The 17,913-nt window shown below is 46.9% G+C and overlaps 1 protein-coding gene across 2 annotated transcripts in view; it reads left to right on the top strand.

The window, feature by feature from the left end:
* The window catches only part of LOC144498588 (fatty acyl-CoA reductase 1-like), a 213,299-nt gene that overhangs the window by 172,814 nt on the left and 22,572 nt on the right, over window positions 1-17,913 (top strand). For both annotated transcript variants that reach the window (XM_078219925.1, XM_078219924.1), the window contains 2 exons: window positions 5,620-5,738; window positions 7,751-7,818. In XM_078219925.1, the coding sequence (XP_078076051.1) occupies window positions 5,620-5,738; window positions 7,751-7,818 (187 nt within the window). The remainder of the gene's footprint in view (window positions 1-5,619; window positions 5,739-7,750; window positions 7,819-17,913) is intronic.

Raw genomic sequence — 17,913 nt, 5'->3', positions numbered from 1 at the left:
CAAAATTTCTGATGCATTCTCTTCCTTTCTTTGCTCTTCCCAAATGCATTATATTTCTTTGGATTGTATTTGATTTGCCATTTTTCTGCACACCTGACCAATCCAATCATACCTACCTGCCATCTCCAGCTTCTACTTCACTATCAATAACATGGCCAATATTTGTACCATTTGCAAACGTCTGAATCATTTTCCCTACAGTTGAGTCTAAATAATTGATACATGCCACGAAAAGCAAGTACTGAACCCTGTGGAACTCCACTGGAAACAACTTTCCAATACCCTTTGACCATTACCATTTGCTTCCTGCCACTGAGCCAATTTTGGATCAAATATGTCACTCTTTGAATCCCGTTGGTTTTTGACCAGTCTGCCATGCAGGGCCTTGTCAAAACCTTTCTTAAAATCCATGTTGACTACCTGAAGTGTGCTACCATCAACCTTAGAATCATAGCATCCTACAGTACAGAAGGAGGCCATTCAGCCCATCGAGTCTGCACTGACCACAATCGCGCTGGCTTGAAAGGCCGGAGAATTCCAGCCCATATTTTTTGAAGGCGTATAGTCTGACTTTCTGTTACTGATGTAATAAGGTGTGAAAATCTTTCTGTAAAGAGCTGCTTGCTGGCCACTGTAAGATCACCTGCAGTGTCTAAAGTTCTGCAAAGTGAGTTCCAGGCCCTATCCCCATAACCCCAAGCATTTACCCTAGCTAGTCCCCCTCACACTAAGGGGCAATTTAGCATGGCCAATCCACCTAACCCACACATCTTTGGACTGTGGGAGGAAACCGGAGCACCCGGAGGAAACCCACGCAGACACGGGGAGAACGTGCAAACTCCACACAGACATGACCCGAGGTTGGAGTCGAACCCGGGTCCCTGGTGCTGTGAGGCAGCAGTGCTAACCACTGTGCTGCCCGTAACCTTCCTTGTTACCTCCTCAACAAAAAACAGTCCAGTTAGTCAGACAGGAGCTCCCCTCAACAATTCCATGCTGACTGACTGATTAATCTGCACCTCTCTTTGTGATAATTTGTACTGTCCCTCAGAATTTGTTTCCAATTTCACTTTTACTTTCCAATGGAAGACTTCTATCTAATGAGGAATGTTTAGATTGTGGGTTGCTGTCAAACAGACTCCATTCATAGACAATGCTGCAAGTAAAATATTGTTAAATGATCAATTTTTTAAATGGGGGGGAGTTGGAAATGGGAAGCATCCAACCTCAATAGTCTGCCTTAAATACTTTCACCACCAAACATGGCCTTCTAAGAAATTTTCCTCTGCTATCCTGCACCAAATTGAGCAGTGTAGCAACTGAAAAAGCAGAAAAAAATAAAATGGAAAGGCCAACTTTCCAACTCCTCACCCCAATCCTATCTTCATTTCACCCCCCTCCCCCACAACTTCACGTGGCTGTTCCACCTGCCACGTGTAAATGCAAGCTGAAAAAAGCCTAGGCCACTGGCATACTTCTCTTCAATCTACTCTGTCTACCTACCTCTGCCATTGCCAGGAATACTCTGGCAGTGGTCCTTATAGTGGGCAGGAAGGTACCAAGATATCAGGATGCAGATAGAGACTCTAATAGTGGTTGCATTGGCCTGGGCCAACTGCAGTACTTATGGGAGCTAGGGTAGCAAAAGGAAGTCCTAACTTTGCAGGGACATGTTAAAGAAAATCCACCCCAACCTGTGTATGTGAGACCAACAATTATTGCAATTCATTCATTTAATGGTCAGCCCTCATTTAGTCTCGAGCAGTGGTTCCCAAACTTTTTTCACTGGGCCGCACTTTCGGAATAAAAATTTGTTCGCGCCACACCGAATTTTTTATTGATAAGAAATACATTCAAAAACAAAAAAAACCAACTCCTAGCAGTGCTTGATTCATACATAGAACACAACTACTTTATAACATGATCATGGGACATCCAGAAAGTATAAAACAATGCTTGTTTAAACCATGTTTAATTTTTGATTGTCCTTGAATCTTCCCGCCACACTTGCCATCCTCTCTCGCCGCACCAGTGTGGTGCGCCGCACCCTTTGGGAACCACTGGTCTAGAGCATCCCTTTAATACAAATGCAATAGTCAGAGATTAATATATGTATTTTTAACATTTTAAGACTGTCTGTTTTCAAATCCTTCCATGGTCTTGCCCCTCCCCATTTCTGTGACCTGCTCCAGCCTACAGCCCCTCAGAATCTCTGCATTCCACCAATTCTGACCTGCATATTCCCAATTTTGATTGCTTCTTCATTCCCAGTCATGCCTTCGGCTGCCAAGGTCTTAATCTCTAGAATTTCTGCCCTAAGATCTCCTTCAATCAAACATTTGGTCTAATAGCTCCTTGTGTTACTTGGTGTCAAAATATAAAGCATCTTGGGATGTTTCATTAGATTGAAGGTGCTCTATGAATGCAAGTGGTTGTGTAGTTAAGGTGTGGCCAAGTGAGAGCTAATTAGGATCAAATTGATGGGGCAGAACTCACTATGTGATTGCTACAAGGATTCAAAGCAAAGTGAGTTTGAGAACAGAATCAATCTATTTCCATGCAAGTGTGGATCCACCTCGTTAGCTTGTCTGGTACCTAAGAGAAATTGGCTGTATTATTCATAAAGGACACAGCGAATACTATTATTGGAAATTAAACATCACATTGGTACAGTAATGATCTTCTGAGGAGTTTAGAATTGTTAGTGTTCAGTTTGGTGTTCAGGTTTGACTAACTATATTGCTGGAGTGTGGTCCTGTCAGCTAAAACCTGCAATTGGATTCCAGTCCAAATAAATATTTATAAATATTCCCAAGGCAGTAAATTTGACAATTTAAAAAAAAAATCTGTCCTTGGGTGCAGTGCTGGAGAAAGAACTGAGGAGGGAGTAAGGTTTTTTTGTGGGACATAGGCACCACTGGTTGGCCAGCATTTATTGCCCATCCCTAGTTATCCTTGAAGGGCAGTTGAGAGTCAACTACATTGCTGTGGCTCTGGAGTCACATGTAGGCCTGACCGGGTAAGGACGGCAGATTTCCTTCCCTACAGGACATTAGTGAACCAGATCGACAATGGTTTCAAGATCATCAGTAGATTCTTAATTCCAGGTATTTTTTATTGAATTCAAATTCCACCATCTGCTGAGGTGGGATTCGAACCCGGGTCCCCAGAACATTAGCTGAGTTTCTGGATTAATAGTCTAATGATAATACCACTAGGCTATTGCCTCTCCTAAAGTTGCTCTCTCTCTGTTCATATTTAAGTTATTCAAAGTGCTGTAATTAAATTGGTGTGTAGAGATGAGTGTTCTGTTAAATGTTTTCTGATTTCTGTTCTATGGCAATACCATAAATTTTCAAAGTAACAGTGGTCAGTCGGATCAGAAGGAACACTGTGAAGAAGGTTCTAATTAATTAAAGTTTAAAGTTTATTTATTAGTGTCACAAGTCAGCTTACATTAACACTGCAATGAAGTCACTGTGAAAATCCCCTAGTCGCCACACTCCGGCTCCTGTTCGGGTGCACTGAGGGAGATTTAGCATGGTCGATGCACCTAACCAGCACATCTTAGCTGCCATCTTGGTTCCCTGTTACAGTATATACAGAGAATATTATAGTATTGTTCCTGATGTCATTAGTCTCACTACTATTTCTTTTTCAAAATTATCCTGGACTTGAACGTTAGCAGATAATGTCCCATTATCACTGTGAGGTGACTATGATGTTTTATTTCATGCCAATTTCTCATGAGATCTCCTGTCTAATTATCCGCAACCAGTAACAACTTAAATTTACGAAATTCATCATATAGAACCCCCACAGTGCTGTACTAGTGGAAAATACAAAGCTCACGAGGAGGGTGAGGATGGAATTGATAGTTAAATGGATTAGTTGAAGTTTGTGGGAAGGTCAGTGATGAAAGTATTTGTGGAATCAGTCCTTGAGGTGGAGGCGTGGCTTCGGGTTTTAGCACTGGTGGAGATAAAATTGTTGATTAGATAGGGAATGTTCCAGAGATGGAAAAATATATTCTCGATGACACATTGGTGTGAGATTTCATTGGGGGCTGCACAGAGCACTGAAGTTTGCGTCACCAGATACAATTTGTATGGCAGGTTAGAATGCTTCAGGTTCATTGATGCTTGCAAGAATATACAGAATGGTATCAATTTGATCAGAGTCCAACTGTAGACTGTGAACTGATGCTTAATATGAATAACACTTCAGGCAGACAGTGTGGTGGTATCCCAAGAATGCTGGAGCTCGTGCTGGTCGTAAAGAGCTGGACTTCATTGACATATATGCGGAAGTTAGCCCTATGCTTGTGGATGATGCTGACAGTTGGGACAGCATGTAGATGATGAATTGAAGTAGACCAAGGATCAATCACTAGGGCTACACCAGAGATTATCATCTCTGCCCAAACCCTTCAGAATGAGATGTACTGGCTCCATTGGGACTGGTAGATGTGGAACGATAAAAATAAACTGAAGAAGGTGATCTATGGAAAATAGGCAATGGGTGAAGATAACCTGGTCAATGGGTTATAGAAGGTCGAAGTGAGCATGAGGAGGGACAGTTATCCAGGAATGCAGCCAAACAGGATGTCACTGGTGGATAAATTAGAGGTGAAAAAGAGGATGATGAGAGATGGCAGGTAACATCAATTCAAGAATCCTGGAAGAAAAGACAGGTGATAGATGATGGAAGCTCAGGAAAGCAGGGAGTGTAGAGGAAGCTTTTTTTTAATGAAAAGCTAATTCAGGTTGGTTTTAAAAGAAGTGGGGACAATGCTTTAAATGAGAGGTTCACAATGGATTTAAGATGCTATCCAGCCTTCAATCCAGTGGGAAGGATGAAATGGCAGCTTTCTGGCTGAACATGTGACACTCACTGTATTGGGAAAGGAAAAAGAATCATTGTGCAGTATGCATGCCTGAAATGGCCTTTCTGCCCTTTGCCCAGGGAAACAAGGGACTTACTGCCCGTTTGAGGTCCCCATTGTAAAACTGGTTCGCTATGAAGCGGCTGGTGTCGGAGGTGGTTGCACTCAGGAAAACTAGACTAATTGTTTTTTAATTTGCTTGCATGAAATGTTCCTCCGAATCTCACATTTAAGCAGCATTCCCTGATCATTCTGGTCTCCAATACCCCTTGGCCACTGACGCCCTTGGCTTAGTTTCTGATCTCCTCCTCCATCTCTCAATCTGCCCCACATCCATGCCTGCCCCTCGCCTACATAAAAGCTGCTCCAATGCTGCCAACAGCATAATCTTGGTTTCCTCTGACTGTTTGCACCTCACTGGTTCCATTTGAAAACAAGCCCAAAGATCTCACCATTCAGGCACAGAGGTGAGACTCTGCACCCCACACCCCTCTCCCCCCCCAGCCAAGAGTGGACATGTCACATTTCAATCTCAATAGTCTTGAGTGTTGCGGGGTGGAGAGAGGGTTGAGGAAAAGTGAAAGATGAGGCAACAAGAGAAGACACCTGTCATACAGTGAACGGCCAGTGTTGAAATTTTGTGCTGATACTGAATTGGGCTGAAAAGGAAGGGCAATTTATCAAATGGCTTGATACATATATTATATTATTATGTTATTTCAATTGTCATGCAGGCAGGCAAGGGGATTCTCCGCACTATGAAGGCTACTAATGATGCAGTGGCTGATTTGATCCCTGTCGACGTAGTGGTTAATCTCACACTCGCAGCTGGCTGGTATACAGCAGTTCACAGGTGAGAGATCTATACGCACCACACCACATCTTGTATACTCACAACACTGATTTGTCTCTGACTACCAGTGTTTTTTTCTGTACGATTTTGCCCGTGTCGACTTTCTCATTGCTCATCAACTGTTCCATTTTGGACAAAAATAAATGCAAGAATTGCTTTTGCTTTACTGGGTTTCTGGGGCAAGTTTGGACAGTTTCAGCAATCCCTGATTTCATGTCCACAGAAAATGTTCACTTGCGATCGCTGACACTAGTTTGGCATTCTCTACCTGGGAGAGCTGAACTGACGCAGTTTATAAAAAAGAAGTAAAAATGGGAGTTGCTTGTCGGGGGTTACCATTTTTGAACGTCTCCTGAGAGGATTTGCTCTGCCGTTTGTACTAAAATTGTAAATGCTTTAACAGAACCATTTTAGTTTAAGCTGGCGACAAATAGCAAATCCTCCCCATCTGCCTGCTCTTTTGAATTAAAACGTACAGTTCAGTCACAGTGACCCTTGCGTTGCAGACACACCGCCCACTATTTTTTTGATTGGTTTCTCAAACTCCACAACGTGGAGGAAGACTGTAAATTTATTCCCAAGCTTCAGACAGATGTTGTTGCACAGAGGTCGATGTTGGGTCAGCTGGGTGATCTCACATGATATTGCACTTATACAGTCGATGTCAAGTATCCCACTCAGCGAAACTAGGGTTAGTGGACAAGGGGGGTAATTGGATCTTGGGGTGGGGTGAGCATGGGAAAGCTGGGACGAAAGGAAGGGTGGCAGAATGAGGGGAAAGATAATGGGAAAGGGTGAATAAGAGGAAAATCTCTGCTTTATACAAAGGAAAGACAGAGACCAGGGAAAGGATGTTGAGTAGAGTAAGAGGAACTCAGCGAACACATGGACCAGGAATGGGCTGTGGAAGCAAGGCCAAGGAAATAGGATCTTGAGAACAGAAGTTGGCCATTCAGTCCATTAAGCCCAATTAGATCACAGTTGATATGTATGTCAGCTCCGTTGACTTGCCTTTGTTCTGTAACCCTTGATACCCTTAACTAATTGAAATCTATCGAACTCCAAATGACCCAGCATCCACAGCCTTTTGGGGCGAGATCTGGTACAAAGCTGAGGTCCCCAGTACAGATTCGTGGGGGCTAGTATTGATGCATCCTCTAATCATAGAGCAAACCCTTCCTCCTGTCTTAGCGCCTAATTCCCAACCTCATGTCACAAGGTTACCTCCAATACCATACACTCTCAATTTACCTATAATCTTTTGTGTGGAGACTTTCTGAAAGACCATATCTGGAAACAATCCACTGTGCTAAGTAACCGCCTCAAAACCTTGACTAGATTAGTTAGATATGATGCATCCTTCATGAATAAATTGGTAAATTTCTGTTGGAAAGGTTCTTGCAGTCAGAAAGAAAAATGAAATGGAGATATTAGATCTTCATTTTAACATTAGCAGGGCCTATCATAGTGCCACCTAAAGGCTTAATAAGTACTGCAATCCACCTATAATCTTTGTGACATATTTATTCATAAACAGTACTTTGGGGAACAATACCGAAATATTCTGATGAGATAAGGACTGGGGAAGGATATAAATAGCATGGACAAAAAGATGCCGGATTTATTTGTGTGTGGAACAGATTAAAATCAACATTGGAAATTAAAATTAAAGTCAACATTGGAAAAGGAAATACAGCTTTAAAAGACAGGATTTTACAAGATCAGAAGGATGTGGTGAGCAGATGCAAAGATCTTTTTTTTTGTTTGTTTGTCCCTGCTTTTGTTTACCTTTGTTCTACTGCATACCTTAGGATCATTTGAGTTAGTCCACCCAGTTACAGTGTTACTTCAAAGCAGCGGTGTTGAACCTTAGCAGGCGTTGCAGAGGGTGTACTGTGGTCACACCACTGCTCTCATGATCCAAAATTCAGATGAGAAACTGTACCTGTTACACCCCCATTCCTAACGCACATTTCTTTGATCACACTTTTGCTGTACTTTTTTTTTTACAGACCAAAAACTACCCTTATTTACAATTGTACCACAGGAGGCATCAACCCGTTTCATTGGGGAGAGATCGGTAAGATTGAGTTTGTAAATAAAAACGATATTGATGGTTTCCATTTTGCCCAATGATTTCTTCCCACTCCCTCCCCCCAACCGCCCCCATCATTTTCTGATGGGTGGCCGAATGCACCTTCAAACTAATTAAGTTAAATAATTATCTGACTGGTAACACAGTGTACCCAAATAGGGGAAGATATGAAAACCCTCTTTTGGAATGTGCAATATCTTTAATAAATCAAAATCTAGGAGAGCTGCTAAAGGGATTACCCCACAGTGCCAGGGAGCCGGGTTCAATTCTGGCCTCGGGTGACTGTCTGTGTGGAGTCTGCACATTCTTCCTGTGTCTCCGTGAGTTTCCTCCAGGTGCTCCGGTTTCCTCCCACACTCCAAAGATGTGTGGGTTAGGTTGATTGGCCATGCTAAATTGACTCTAGTGTCAGGGGGATTAGCAGGGTAAATAAGCGGGGATACGGGAATAGGGCCTGGGTGGGATTGTAGTCGGTGCAGGCTCGGTGGGCTGAATGGCCTCCTTCTGCACTGTAGGGATTCTATGATTCTAAGTTGCAATGCCTTATCGACATTGTAAATACATTTCTCAAACTATTCTTCCAGTCAGATGGTGACTAGAGTAACTCTACAATCTCCGCTGCCCCTCCCTCCCCACCTGCCTCAACACAACAGGTTGCACTAACGTGAAATGCATTGGCCAGAGGGAGATTAAGATGAGTAAGCAGAACATAGTAAATATCGTGATCCAGAAACAACAGCGTGAAATCTGTCCTGGTGTTACAGGTGTAAGGAAATCCCTTCCATGGTACAGAAATGAAGAGAAAGGAATAGTCCCCAAAAATAGGCACAATTATCAAGTTGCACAATTAACACATGTCCGTTCAGAATAAGTAGGCTCTCGCCAACATTGCACTACCTGTTCTTAAATCACGATTTATGTGCACCATTGTTTTTTGGCTTCCTGCATCAGCAGTATTGTAAGTTGCTGGAGCTACTTGAAGCTGGCTTGTACCTCTGAAGGGGAAGGTGTATAGTGGCTGCTGAAGGTGGTGCTGAGGTTATTTGGAATGATGCTGTGCAATGTAGAGCAATGGCTGATCATGGGTGAGAGTGTGTGCTGAGGTTTTCTGATCCTGCAGTGGAGGCCTAGGTGGAGGAAGGATGTCCTGTAACCATGGAGGTTAGTGTAAGGTTGGGCAGGAGGCTCTCCAGACACGGTCATAAGGCAATGTGAACAAATAGTTGAGAGCTTAGTACCAGGAGTTTAGCCCCGAGGACCTGGATGAATAACTACACAGGTAGTCAAGGTCAGTGAATGCATCTTCAAATGTCATATTCTACCAACTGCACCACGAGCCTCAACCACTACTCAGTTCACTGCACACCTACTAAAAATCTGTCAACCAGGACACATATCCAAGATCTATACCCTACACCTCGTGACAGCTTGCATTTTGTTATGTGCATGATGTGTGCGAGTGTGTGTGTTACGAACTATAGTCGTGAACCATGTCGCTAGTAGATAGCCCTTGCCATCCAATTTCTAATGTTTGGTTTGTCATGGTGGCTGATGTGCAGTTGGCACAGTAGAATGCCAGAGAATGAAGGCATCACGATTACCACCAAGATACATGGCATTGACCTGCATGAGAAGCTGTTAGTGCAGACATTTTCTTTGATTCATTCGTGGGCTGTGGGTGTCACTGGCTAGACCAGCATTTATTGCCCATCCCCAATTGCCCTTAAGAAGGTGATGGTGGGCTGCTTTCTTGAACCATGTAGTGTAGGTACACCCACAGTGCTGTTAGGGAGGGAACGCCACGATTCTGACGAAGGGACAGTGAACGAATAAGGCCATAAGAAGTAGGAACAGGTGTAGGCCATTCAGCCCCTTCAGCCTGCTCTGTCACTCAATAGTGACGATCCGGCATTCCTCATGTCCACTTTCCTGCCCTTTCCCCGTAATCTGATCTGGTTGAGACTTCCTCAAAAACTCTAATAAATTAGTCAGACACGGTTTCCCTTTCATGAAGCCATGATGACTCTGCTTGATTAGATTATGATTTTCCAAATGCGCTGCTATCATTTCCTTAACAATTGATTCCAGCATTTTTCCAACAGTAGATATTAGGCTAATTGTCCTACAGTTACCTGCTTTTTGCCTCCCTCCCTTTTTCACTAAGGGTATCACATTGACAGTTTTCCAGGGTGATATCTTTCCAAGTCAGGATGGTGAGTGGCTTGGAGGGAAACTCCCAGGTGGCGGTGTCCCGATGTGTCTGCTTCCCTTGTTGTTCTAGATGGTAGTGGTTTTGGGTTTGGAAGGTGCTGCCGAAGGAACCTTGGTGAGTTCTTGCAGTCCATCTTGTTGATGGTACACACTGCTCACATTGATGAAGTGGAATCCCTTTCAGTCTTGGTTTAGGGCAAAGTTCTTATGAGGCACTCACACAAAGATATACATGCAGTCAATGGCACCTGCACCATGGGGTAGCCTGCAAACCTTGCAACCTCTTAAGCTATGCTCACCTGCTTATCTCTGGCAAGAGGGAATGAAATGAAATTCTCTCTCTTGAATAGAGACCTTCAATGACTCGCGGCCTGCCCCGCGCTGCTCCCGGTCTGCCCCGCGCTGCTCGCGGCCTGCCCCGCGCTGCTCGCGGCCTGCCCCGCGCTGCTCGCGGCCTGCCCCGCGCTGCTCGCGGCCTGCCCCGCGCTGCTCGCGGCCTGCCCCGCGCTGCTCGCGGCCTGCCCCGCGCTGCTCGCGGCCTGCCCCGCGCTGCTCGCGGCCTGCCCCGCGCTGCTCGCGGCCTGCCCCGCGCTGCTCGCGGCCTGCCCCGCGCTGCTCGCGGCCTGCCCCGCGCTGCTCCCGGCCTGCCCCGCGCTGCTCGCGGCCTGCCCCGCGCTGCTCGCGGCCTGCCCCGCGCTGCTCGCGGCCTGCCCCGCGCTGCTCGCGGCCTGCCCCGCGCTGCTCGCGGCCTGCCCCGCGCTGCTCGCGGCCTGCCCCGCGCTGCTCGCGGCCTGCCCCGCGCTGCTCGCGGCCTGCCCCGCGCTGCTCGCGGCCTGCCCCGCGCTGCTCGCGGCCTGCCCCGCGCTGCTCGCGGCCTGCCCCGCGCTGCTCGCGGCCTGCCCCACGCTGCTCGCGGCCTGCCCCGCGCTGCTCGAGGCCTGCCCCGCGCTGCTCGCGGCCTGCACGCGCGCTGCTCGCGGCCTGCCCCGCGCTGCTCCCGGCCTGCCCCGCGCTGCTCCCGGCCTGCCCCGCGCTGCTCCCGGCCTGCCCCGCGCTGCTCGCGGCCTGCCCCGCGCTGCTCGCGGCCTGCACGCGCGCTGCTCCCGGCCTGCTCCGCGCTGCTCCCGGCCTGCTCCGCGCTGCTCCCGGCCTGCTCCGCGCTGCTCCCGGCCTGCTCCGCGCTGCTCGCGGCCTGCTCCGCGCTGCTCGCGGCCTGCTCCGCGCTGCTCGCGGCCTTCCCCGCGCTGCTCGCGGCCTTCCCCGCGCTGCTCGCGGCCTTCCCCGCGCTGCTCGCGGCCTTCCCCGCGCTGCTCGCGGCTTTCCCCGCGCTGCTCGCGGCCTGCTCCGCGCTGCTCGCGGCCTGCTCCGCGCTGCTCCCGGCCTGTTCCGCGCTGCTCCCGGCCTGCCCCGCGCTGCTCCCGGCCTGCCCCGCGCTGCTCGCGGCCTGCCCCGCGCTGCTCGCGGCCTGCACACGCGCTGCTCCCGTCCTGCTCCGCGCTGCTCCCGGCCTGCTCCGCGCTGCTCGCGGCCTGCTCCGCGCTGCTCGCGGCCTGCTCCGCGCTGCTCGCGGCCTGCTCCGCGCTGCTCGCGGCCTGCTCCGCGCTGCTCGCGGCCTGCTCCGCGCTGCTCGCGGCCTGCTCCGCGCTGCTCGCGGCCTGTTCCGCGCTGCTCGCGGCCTGTTCCGCGCTGCTCGCGGCCTGCACGCGCGCTGCTCGCGGCCTGTTCCGCGCTGCTCGCGGTCTGCTCGCGCGCTGCTCGCGGTCTGCTCCGCGCTGCTCCCGGTCTGCTTCACGCTCCTCCCGGTCTGCTTCACACCGCTCCCGGTCTGCTTCACAGTGATCCTGACCTGCTTCACACTGCTCCCGGCCTGCTTTCCGGTGATCCTAATGTGCTTCCCACTTCTCCCATCTCTTAATACCTCTTCACTGCTGGAATTAAGACAAAATTAATTTTGAATGAGGTTAATGTAACAGAATGATGTTATTTATTACATTTTCCATTAGCACCGAAACTAGCAGACAGCAGGTGTTCCAGTTTACAAGCTAACAGGGAACATGGTGGAAAATGTAATATATAGCAGGCATGCTAATGAATTACAGAACTTGTGCTCAATATTTCCTTATTGTTAGAATTTGGCAGCAATTGGAGCCAACAATAAGATCCCAACTGCAGAAGCAGTCTGGCCCTTTAAGTTGTTGCGGTGTCTGATTCCTCCAGAAAGCTGCCACATGTATGATCCTTGGTGAACTTGTCCATGTCAAAGCAACTCAGTTGGTCTGTCAACAATCTTGCCATGCTTCCAGTCACATTGGCACAATTAAAATCCGTGCTGGTAGGTGTACAAATATCACAGCACCTGCTGCCATATCAAGTCCCTTGCTCATAGCATTCTTAATTTATAAATAAATTTCTAAAACTTTTTCCTGTTAATCTTTACACATATTAAGTCATCAAAAAATTAGGAAAGCCATTTAACAATAAAGATCACAGGAAAATCTTTTCATTCATTTGATGTTCTGCTTCGAGAATACTAACCTATTCTCTTCCCAATCCTGCATCCAATTATTTCTTACACAAGTTCTGTGTCCTTGTCTGAACCATGTTTTCCAGCAACCCAGCCCAGCTGTTGGTAACCTCTATACAAATAAACACTCCCTTGCATCTGTCCAATGTGCAGCACTGCAAATGTGACATGATTCAAATACACTATGGAAAGCTTCTGGGGATCAGAACTGAACTGATGTACTGAATAACATGGACTGAGATCTTTCTGGCACAAGGTCCCTGCTGTTGTCACCAAATGCGAGTCCTGAACCTATGCTGGTGGGCAGCAGAGCCACGGGGACAGTTTTCCCAGCAGCCACCAATGAATAGGCCATCATCATGGCCGCCATTCAGTTAAGGAGATTCGGCTCGCGATGCTGTTGACCAATCAGAGGGCAGGCAGCTCTGCACCTTCGATAGAGAAACAGCGAGAAGAATGAGAGGGCACTTGCATTTTGAGGCATGCTTGAAGAGAGGGTAGGACATTTTTGCTGTGCCAAGGCCAGACCCAAGCCCCAGCAATCAGAGGGTATGCCCCTTTCAGCAAAGATGTCAGTACTGTGGGGAGGGGTGCCCACCTTGAGCAATGGAGTCTCTGGAAATCAAGACCCCCCCTCTTCCCCCATTGCCCACATCCGCATCGGTGGGTAGCCATCTGAGTGGGACTGTGTGGGGAACCTTTGTGACACAACTCCCTGGCATTTTGCCACCCATCCCCCACCTCTTAGCCCACCACCCAGGGGCCAGTAACATTCCGGCCTTAGAATCCAGTTTTCTGGGTTTACGTCAGTACGTGCTCTTTGAACATAGCGAGGGACAAAACAATTAGCGCCCTCATGTCTGTTTCAACTTTCCCATTGGGGAGTGGTAAGTTTTAACCTACACATGGAACATGTGTAGGGCAGGTTAGTGGAGCTGAGTCCACCAAACGATCAGCCATGATCTTATTGAATGGCCGAGCAGGCTCGAGGGGCCAGATGGCCTACTCCTGCCCCTAGTTCTTATGTTCTTATGTCCTTAACATTTGTTTTTCTATTTTCTATTGCATTTGCTCATATTGAATTTTATTGCCGTTGATTAGCCCAAGTTCATAGTTGTCTTTGTAGGATGTGAGGTGATAACGTGCCATTTTTTAGTTTAAACTACTTTGGACTGAAGCTGTAAATCCAAGTTATTTATCTGTATAGGAAACAGAAGGGACCCTGGCACAGATGCCTGGAACAATCTGTTTAACATGCTCCCCTTTTCAACCTAGCTGTTCCTAGTGATAACAAGTGCAGCTAAAAAACACCAACCGAGTAAAAATGCTTTTTCTGTATGGTCACCTATTTTTAACTAATTATAAATAGCTATTTAATAACTCTGTACGTGTATACAGACCTTTGCAAAGCATAAAACAATTAACTGATTCTAATTCACTTTGCTGCACTGGCTTAATGTGCTGTATGTATTAAAAAAGCAGCATTGTACAAGTTGTGTGAAAAGACAGGTCCTAATGACATCTGCTCATCAAAAGCCATTCTTTTAATGGTTCAGTTCATTGATTGGTTCATTTAAATATTGTGTTGGTTCTCGTTTCATATTCTATGCCCCCATAGGCACTAATGTTGTGGTTATCCTTCTTATTAATTAAGGAAAATCTAGCAGAATTATGCACTTTCTGTCCTGATTTTTCATTTTTAGAACCAGGTCATTAAACTAAGACTGGATATTACTGGCAAGACTATGGAGCTGAGAGCACAGCCCTCTGTTGCACAGTTCAGAGGTGTGAGTCTCCTCATTTCTGTGATCATGGCAACCCTTTTTATTTTAAAAATGCATTATGCCGTGATTTACTTTTGCCTCATTTGCCTCTTCACTTTTTCCCATTGATCCGCAGTGCTGCAGATGCACTGAAGAACAAGAATTTAGTTGCTAATCTGTTGGGAATTTAGTAGCAGTACCAGTATTGGTGCAGATACATATTTCTTGGGGAATCTTGCACATTGCCTAAGTGATCATGGACTTGTGACAAGTGCGCCTAAATGATGGGAAGTAGGTTTATTCCCCTCTGGGGACCTCTTTATTCTAGCATCACAGATGTCCGTCTTTAGCCAATTTGATTCACTCCATTGGATACCAAGAAACGGCTGAAGGCACTGAATACTGCAAAGGCGATGAGCGCTGACAACATTCCAGCAATAGTCCGGAATATTTGTGCTCCACAACAAACTGCATCTCTAGCAAAGCTCTTCCAGTACGGCTACAACACTGACATCCACTCAACAATGTGGAAAATTGCCAGGTACACAAAAAGCAGGACAAATCTAACCCAACGAATTACTACCCCATCGGTCTACTCTTGCTCATCAGTAATGTGATGGAAGGGATTATCAACAGCACTATCTAGCAGCACCTGCTCAGCAATAACCTGCTCAGTGGCGCTCAGTTTGGATTCTGCCAGGGGTCACTCAGCTCCTGACCTCATTCCAGCCTCAGTTCAAACATAGACAAAGGAACTGAATTCCAGAGATGAGGTGAGAGTGACTGCCCTTGACAACAAGGCAGCATTTAAACGAGTAAGGTATCAAGGAGCCCTAGCAAAATTCGATTCAGTGGGAATTGGGGGGAAAACCCTCCCTTGGTTGGAGTCATACCTGGCACAAAGAAAGATGGTTGTGCGGGTGGAGGTCAATCATTTCAGCTCCAGGACATCACTGCAGGAGTTCCTCAGGAACAGCCTGCTTGATTGCAGCACCTTCCACAAACATTCACTCCCTCCACCATTGATGATGGCAGGCAGGCGTGTGTACCACCTATAAGGTGCACTGCAGGAACTCAGCAAGGTTCTTTGGAACCATCTAGAAGTTCAAGAGCAGCAGGTAGCTGGGAACACCACCAAGTCACTCACCATCCTGACTTGGAAATATATCGCTATTCCTTCATTGTTGCTGGATCAAAATCCTGGAATTCCCTCCCTAATAGCACTGTGGGTGTACCTATGCCTTAGGGACTGCGGAGGCTCAAACACCTCCTTCTGAAGGGGGCACTGGAGATGGGCAATAAATGCTGGCTTAGCCAGCGACACTCAGTCCTGTAAATTAATTTTTAAAACTCCCTTTATGACAATAATATCCTTTCTAAGGTAAGGGGACCACTGCACAAAGTGCTCCAGGTGTGGTTTAACCAAGATTCTATACAGTTGAAGCAAAACTGCCCTACTCCTGTACTCAATCCTCTTGTGATAAAGGCTAACATTCCAATAGCCTTCCCAATAGCTTGCTTCACCTTTATGTTAGCCTTCAGTGACTTATGGACAAGGACACCCAGGCCCCTCTGTACATTTAGATGTTCCAACTTCTTACCAGTTAGGAAATACTCTGCACATCTTTTCCTTCTACCAAAGTAGATTACCTCACATTTTTCCACATTATATTCCATCTGCCATATTATTGCTCACTCACCATGTCTGTCCAAATCCTCCTGTAGCCGCTTTACATCTTCCTCACAATAAACCTTCACGCCTAGCTTTGTAGCATCCACAAACTTGGAATTTTGCATCCACATCCAAATCATTGACATTTATTGTGAGCAGCTGAGGCTCAAGTACTGATCCCTGTAGCACCCCACTATCCACAACCTACCAACATGAAAATGACTCATTTATCCCTACTCTCTGTTTTCTGCCTATTAGTTAATCTTTAATGAGTTGGTTAGCTCAGTTGGCTGGACAGCTGGTTGGGGACGCAAAGCGACACCAAAAGCGTGGGTTCAATTCCCGTACCAGCTAAGGTCAGCTTTATCAATCTTCAACCTTACCCCTCGCCTGAGGTGTGGTGATCCTCAGGTTAAATCACCACCAGTTAGCTCTCCCCCTCAAAATGGGGGAATTGGACTATGACTACACCTTTTACCCAATCCTTAATAAATACCAGTAAATTGCCTCCTATCACTTATACTTTTATTTTGCTAATTAACCTCCTGTAGGAGACTTTATCAAAAGCCTTCTGAAAGTTCATGCCTGATGCCTGATCACATAACTTCTATGAGTGTTATTGTACTGACCTTGTAAAGATTGGATCCCCGTGGTTGAGTATTTTTGCTCATGCAGCTGCTGTGAGACAGTTTTCAGGAACAGTGGACAGGTGAACATGGGAAGCCAAGGGTGGATATTACCAAGGGACCTCACCCTATTTCGGAGACCCCGGTGAAATGTCTCCTCGATTCCCGGCTCTGCAACCCCCTCCCGACCACAGTCCACACAGTTGCATCTCCCTTGGTGGTGGTCAAGTATCACCAACGAGCCAGATAGCTTCTCGAACGACAGTTAATGTTGTCAGGAAGAGGCAGCAGCGGGGCTCTGGGATGGGAAATTTAAATGTTGATCTCCTTGACTGAAAGCAGCATTCAGGAAAGGTAGCCTCTGTTCCAGGAAACTCCATTCAAGGACTCGTACACCTTTGGCAGGACGGAACGTGGGCCAGCCGCAGTGATGACATGCTGACCTTAGCTAATTTTATGGTTTTTGTATATTTTGGATGGGTCCCCAATCTCCAGTGGTGGTTTGCCTGATGGGAGGTCAGAGTCTGTCTTCACCAACTGGCTTGGTGTAGTATGGCTTATACTTTGGCTGTGGCGATTGGGACTGCCAAGGCGGGCAAGCGTCTTTAACCCCCCCCCCCCCAAAAAAAAACATCGCTGAGCTGAGAAGTTGGCTCGTTTGGGAATTTAGAAACACCTAACCTCTGGATATGACCGGAAGTAGCAGCCAGTGGCACAATTCCTGAAGTTGCTTCACCTCTGCCTACTCCTGTTAGGCTGGGACCAATATGGATGGAATATGTAAGCAATAAGGGATGGACCTGGATTGTCTGAATACCAATTCCTTTAGCCTGCAGTGGCAGTTGTTCCCCAGCTCATTAGGCAGAAGCATGTTTGTGACCTTGCTGGAACAACCAGCGCTGTCTTTTTTTCCCGTACCTCTGAGTAAGCTTCAAGGGCCTTCATTGCCTGAACAGAATGTGTAAAGGAAAATGAGGTGGAGCGGACCCTTTGTAATCAGACTAATTTTCCATCCATGTTAAGCTAAAAGACAGAAAATGAGTTGGGCTACCTTATGGACGTACCTGACTTTTAGTTGATGAGAAGACAAAATTATAAGGCAAGTTTTTTTTAAAAATAGGACATTTTCACTGGAGCAGGTAGTTAGCAGGGGCGGGGGGGGGGGGGGGGGGGGGGGGCATTTCCAGAATTTCAGAGCTGAATTGGTTGCTTTAAGTATTTGATTTTTAAACACAAAGCCATAAGCAGTGTGACTTATCCAGCTCGTATTTACTGGTATATTGC

Source organism: Mustelus asterias, chromosome 9 (assembly GCF_964213995.1).
Source record: "Mustelus asterias chromosome 9, sMusAst1.hap1.1, whole genome shotgun sequence".
Taxonomy (NCBI): domain Eukaryota; kingdom Metazoa; phylum Chordata; class Chondrichthyes; order Carcharhiniformes; family Triakidae; genus Mustelus; species Mustelus asterias.
The sequence above is the reverse complement of the archived record's forward strand: the minus strand, read 5'-3'. Positions and strand labels throughout refer to the sequence as shown.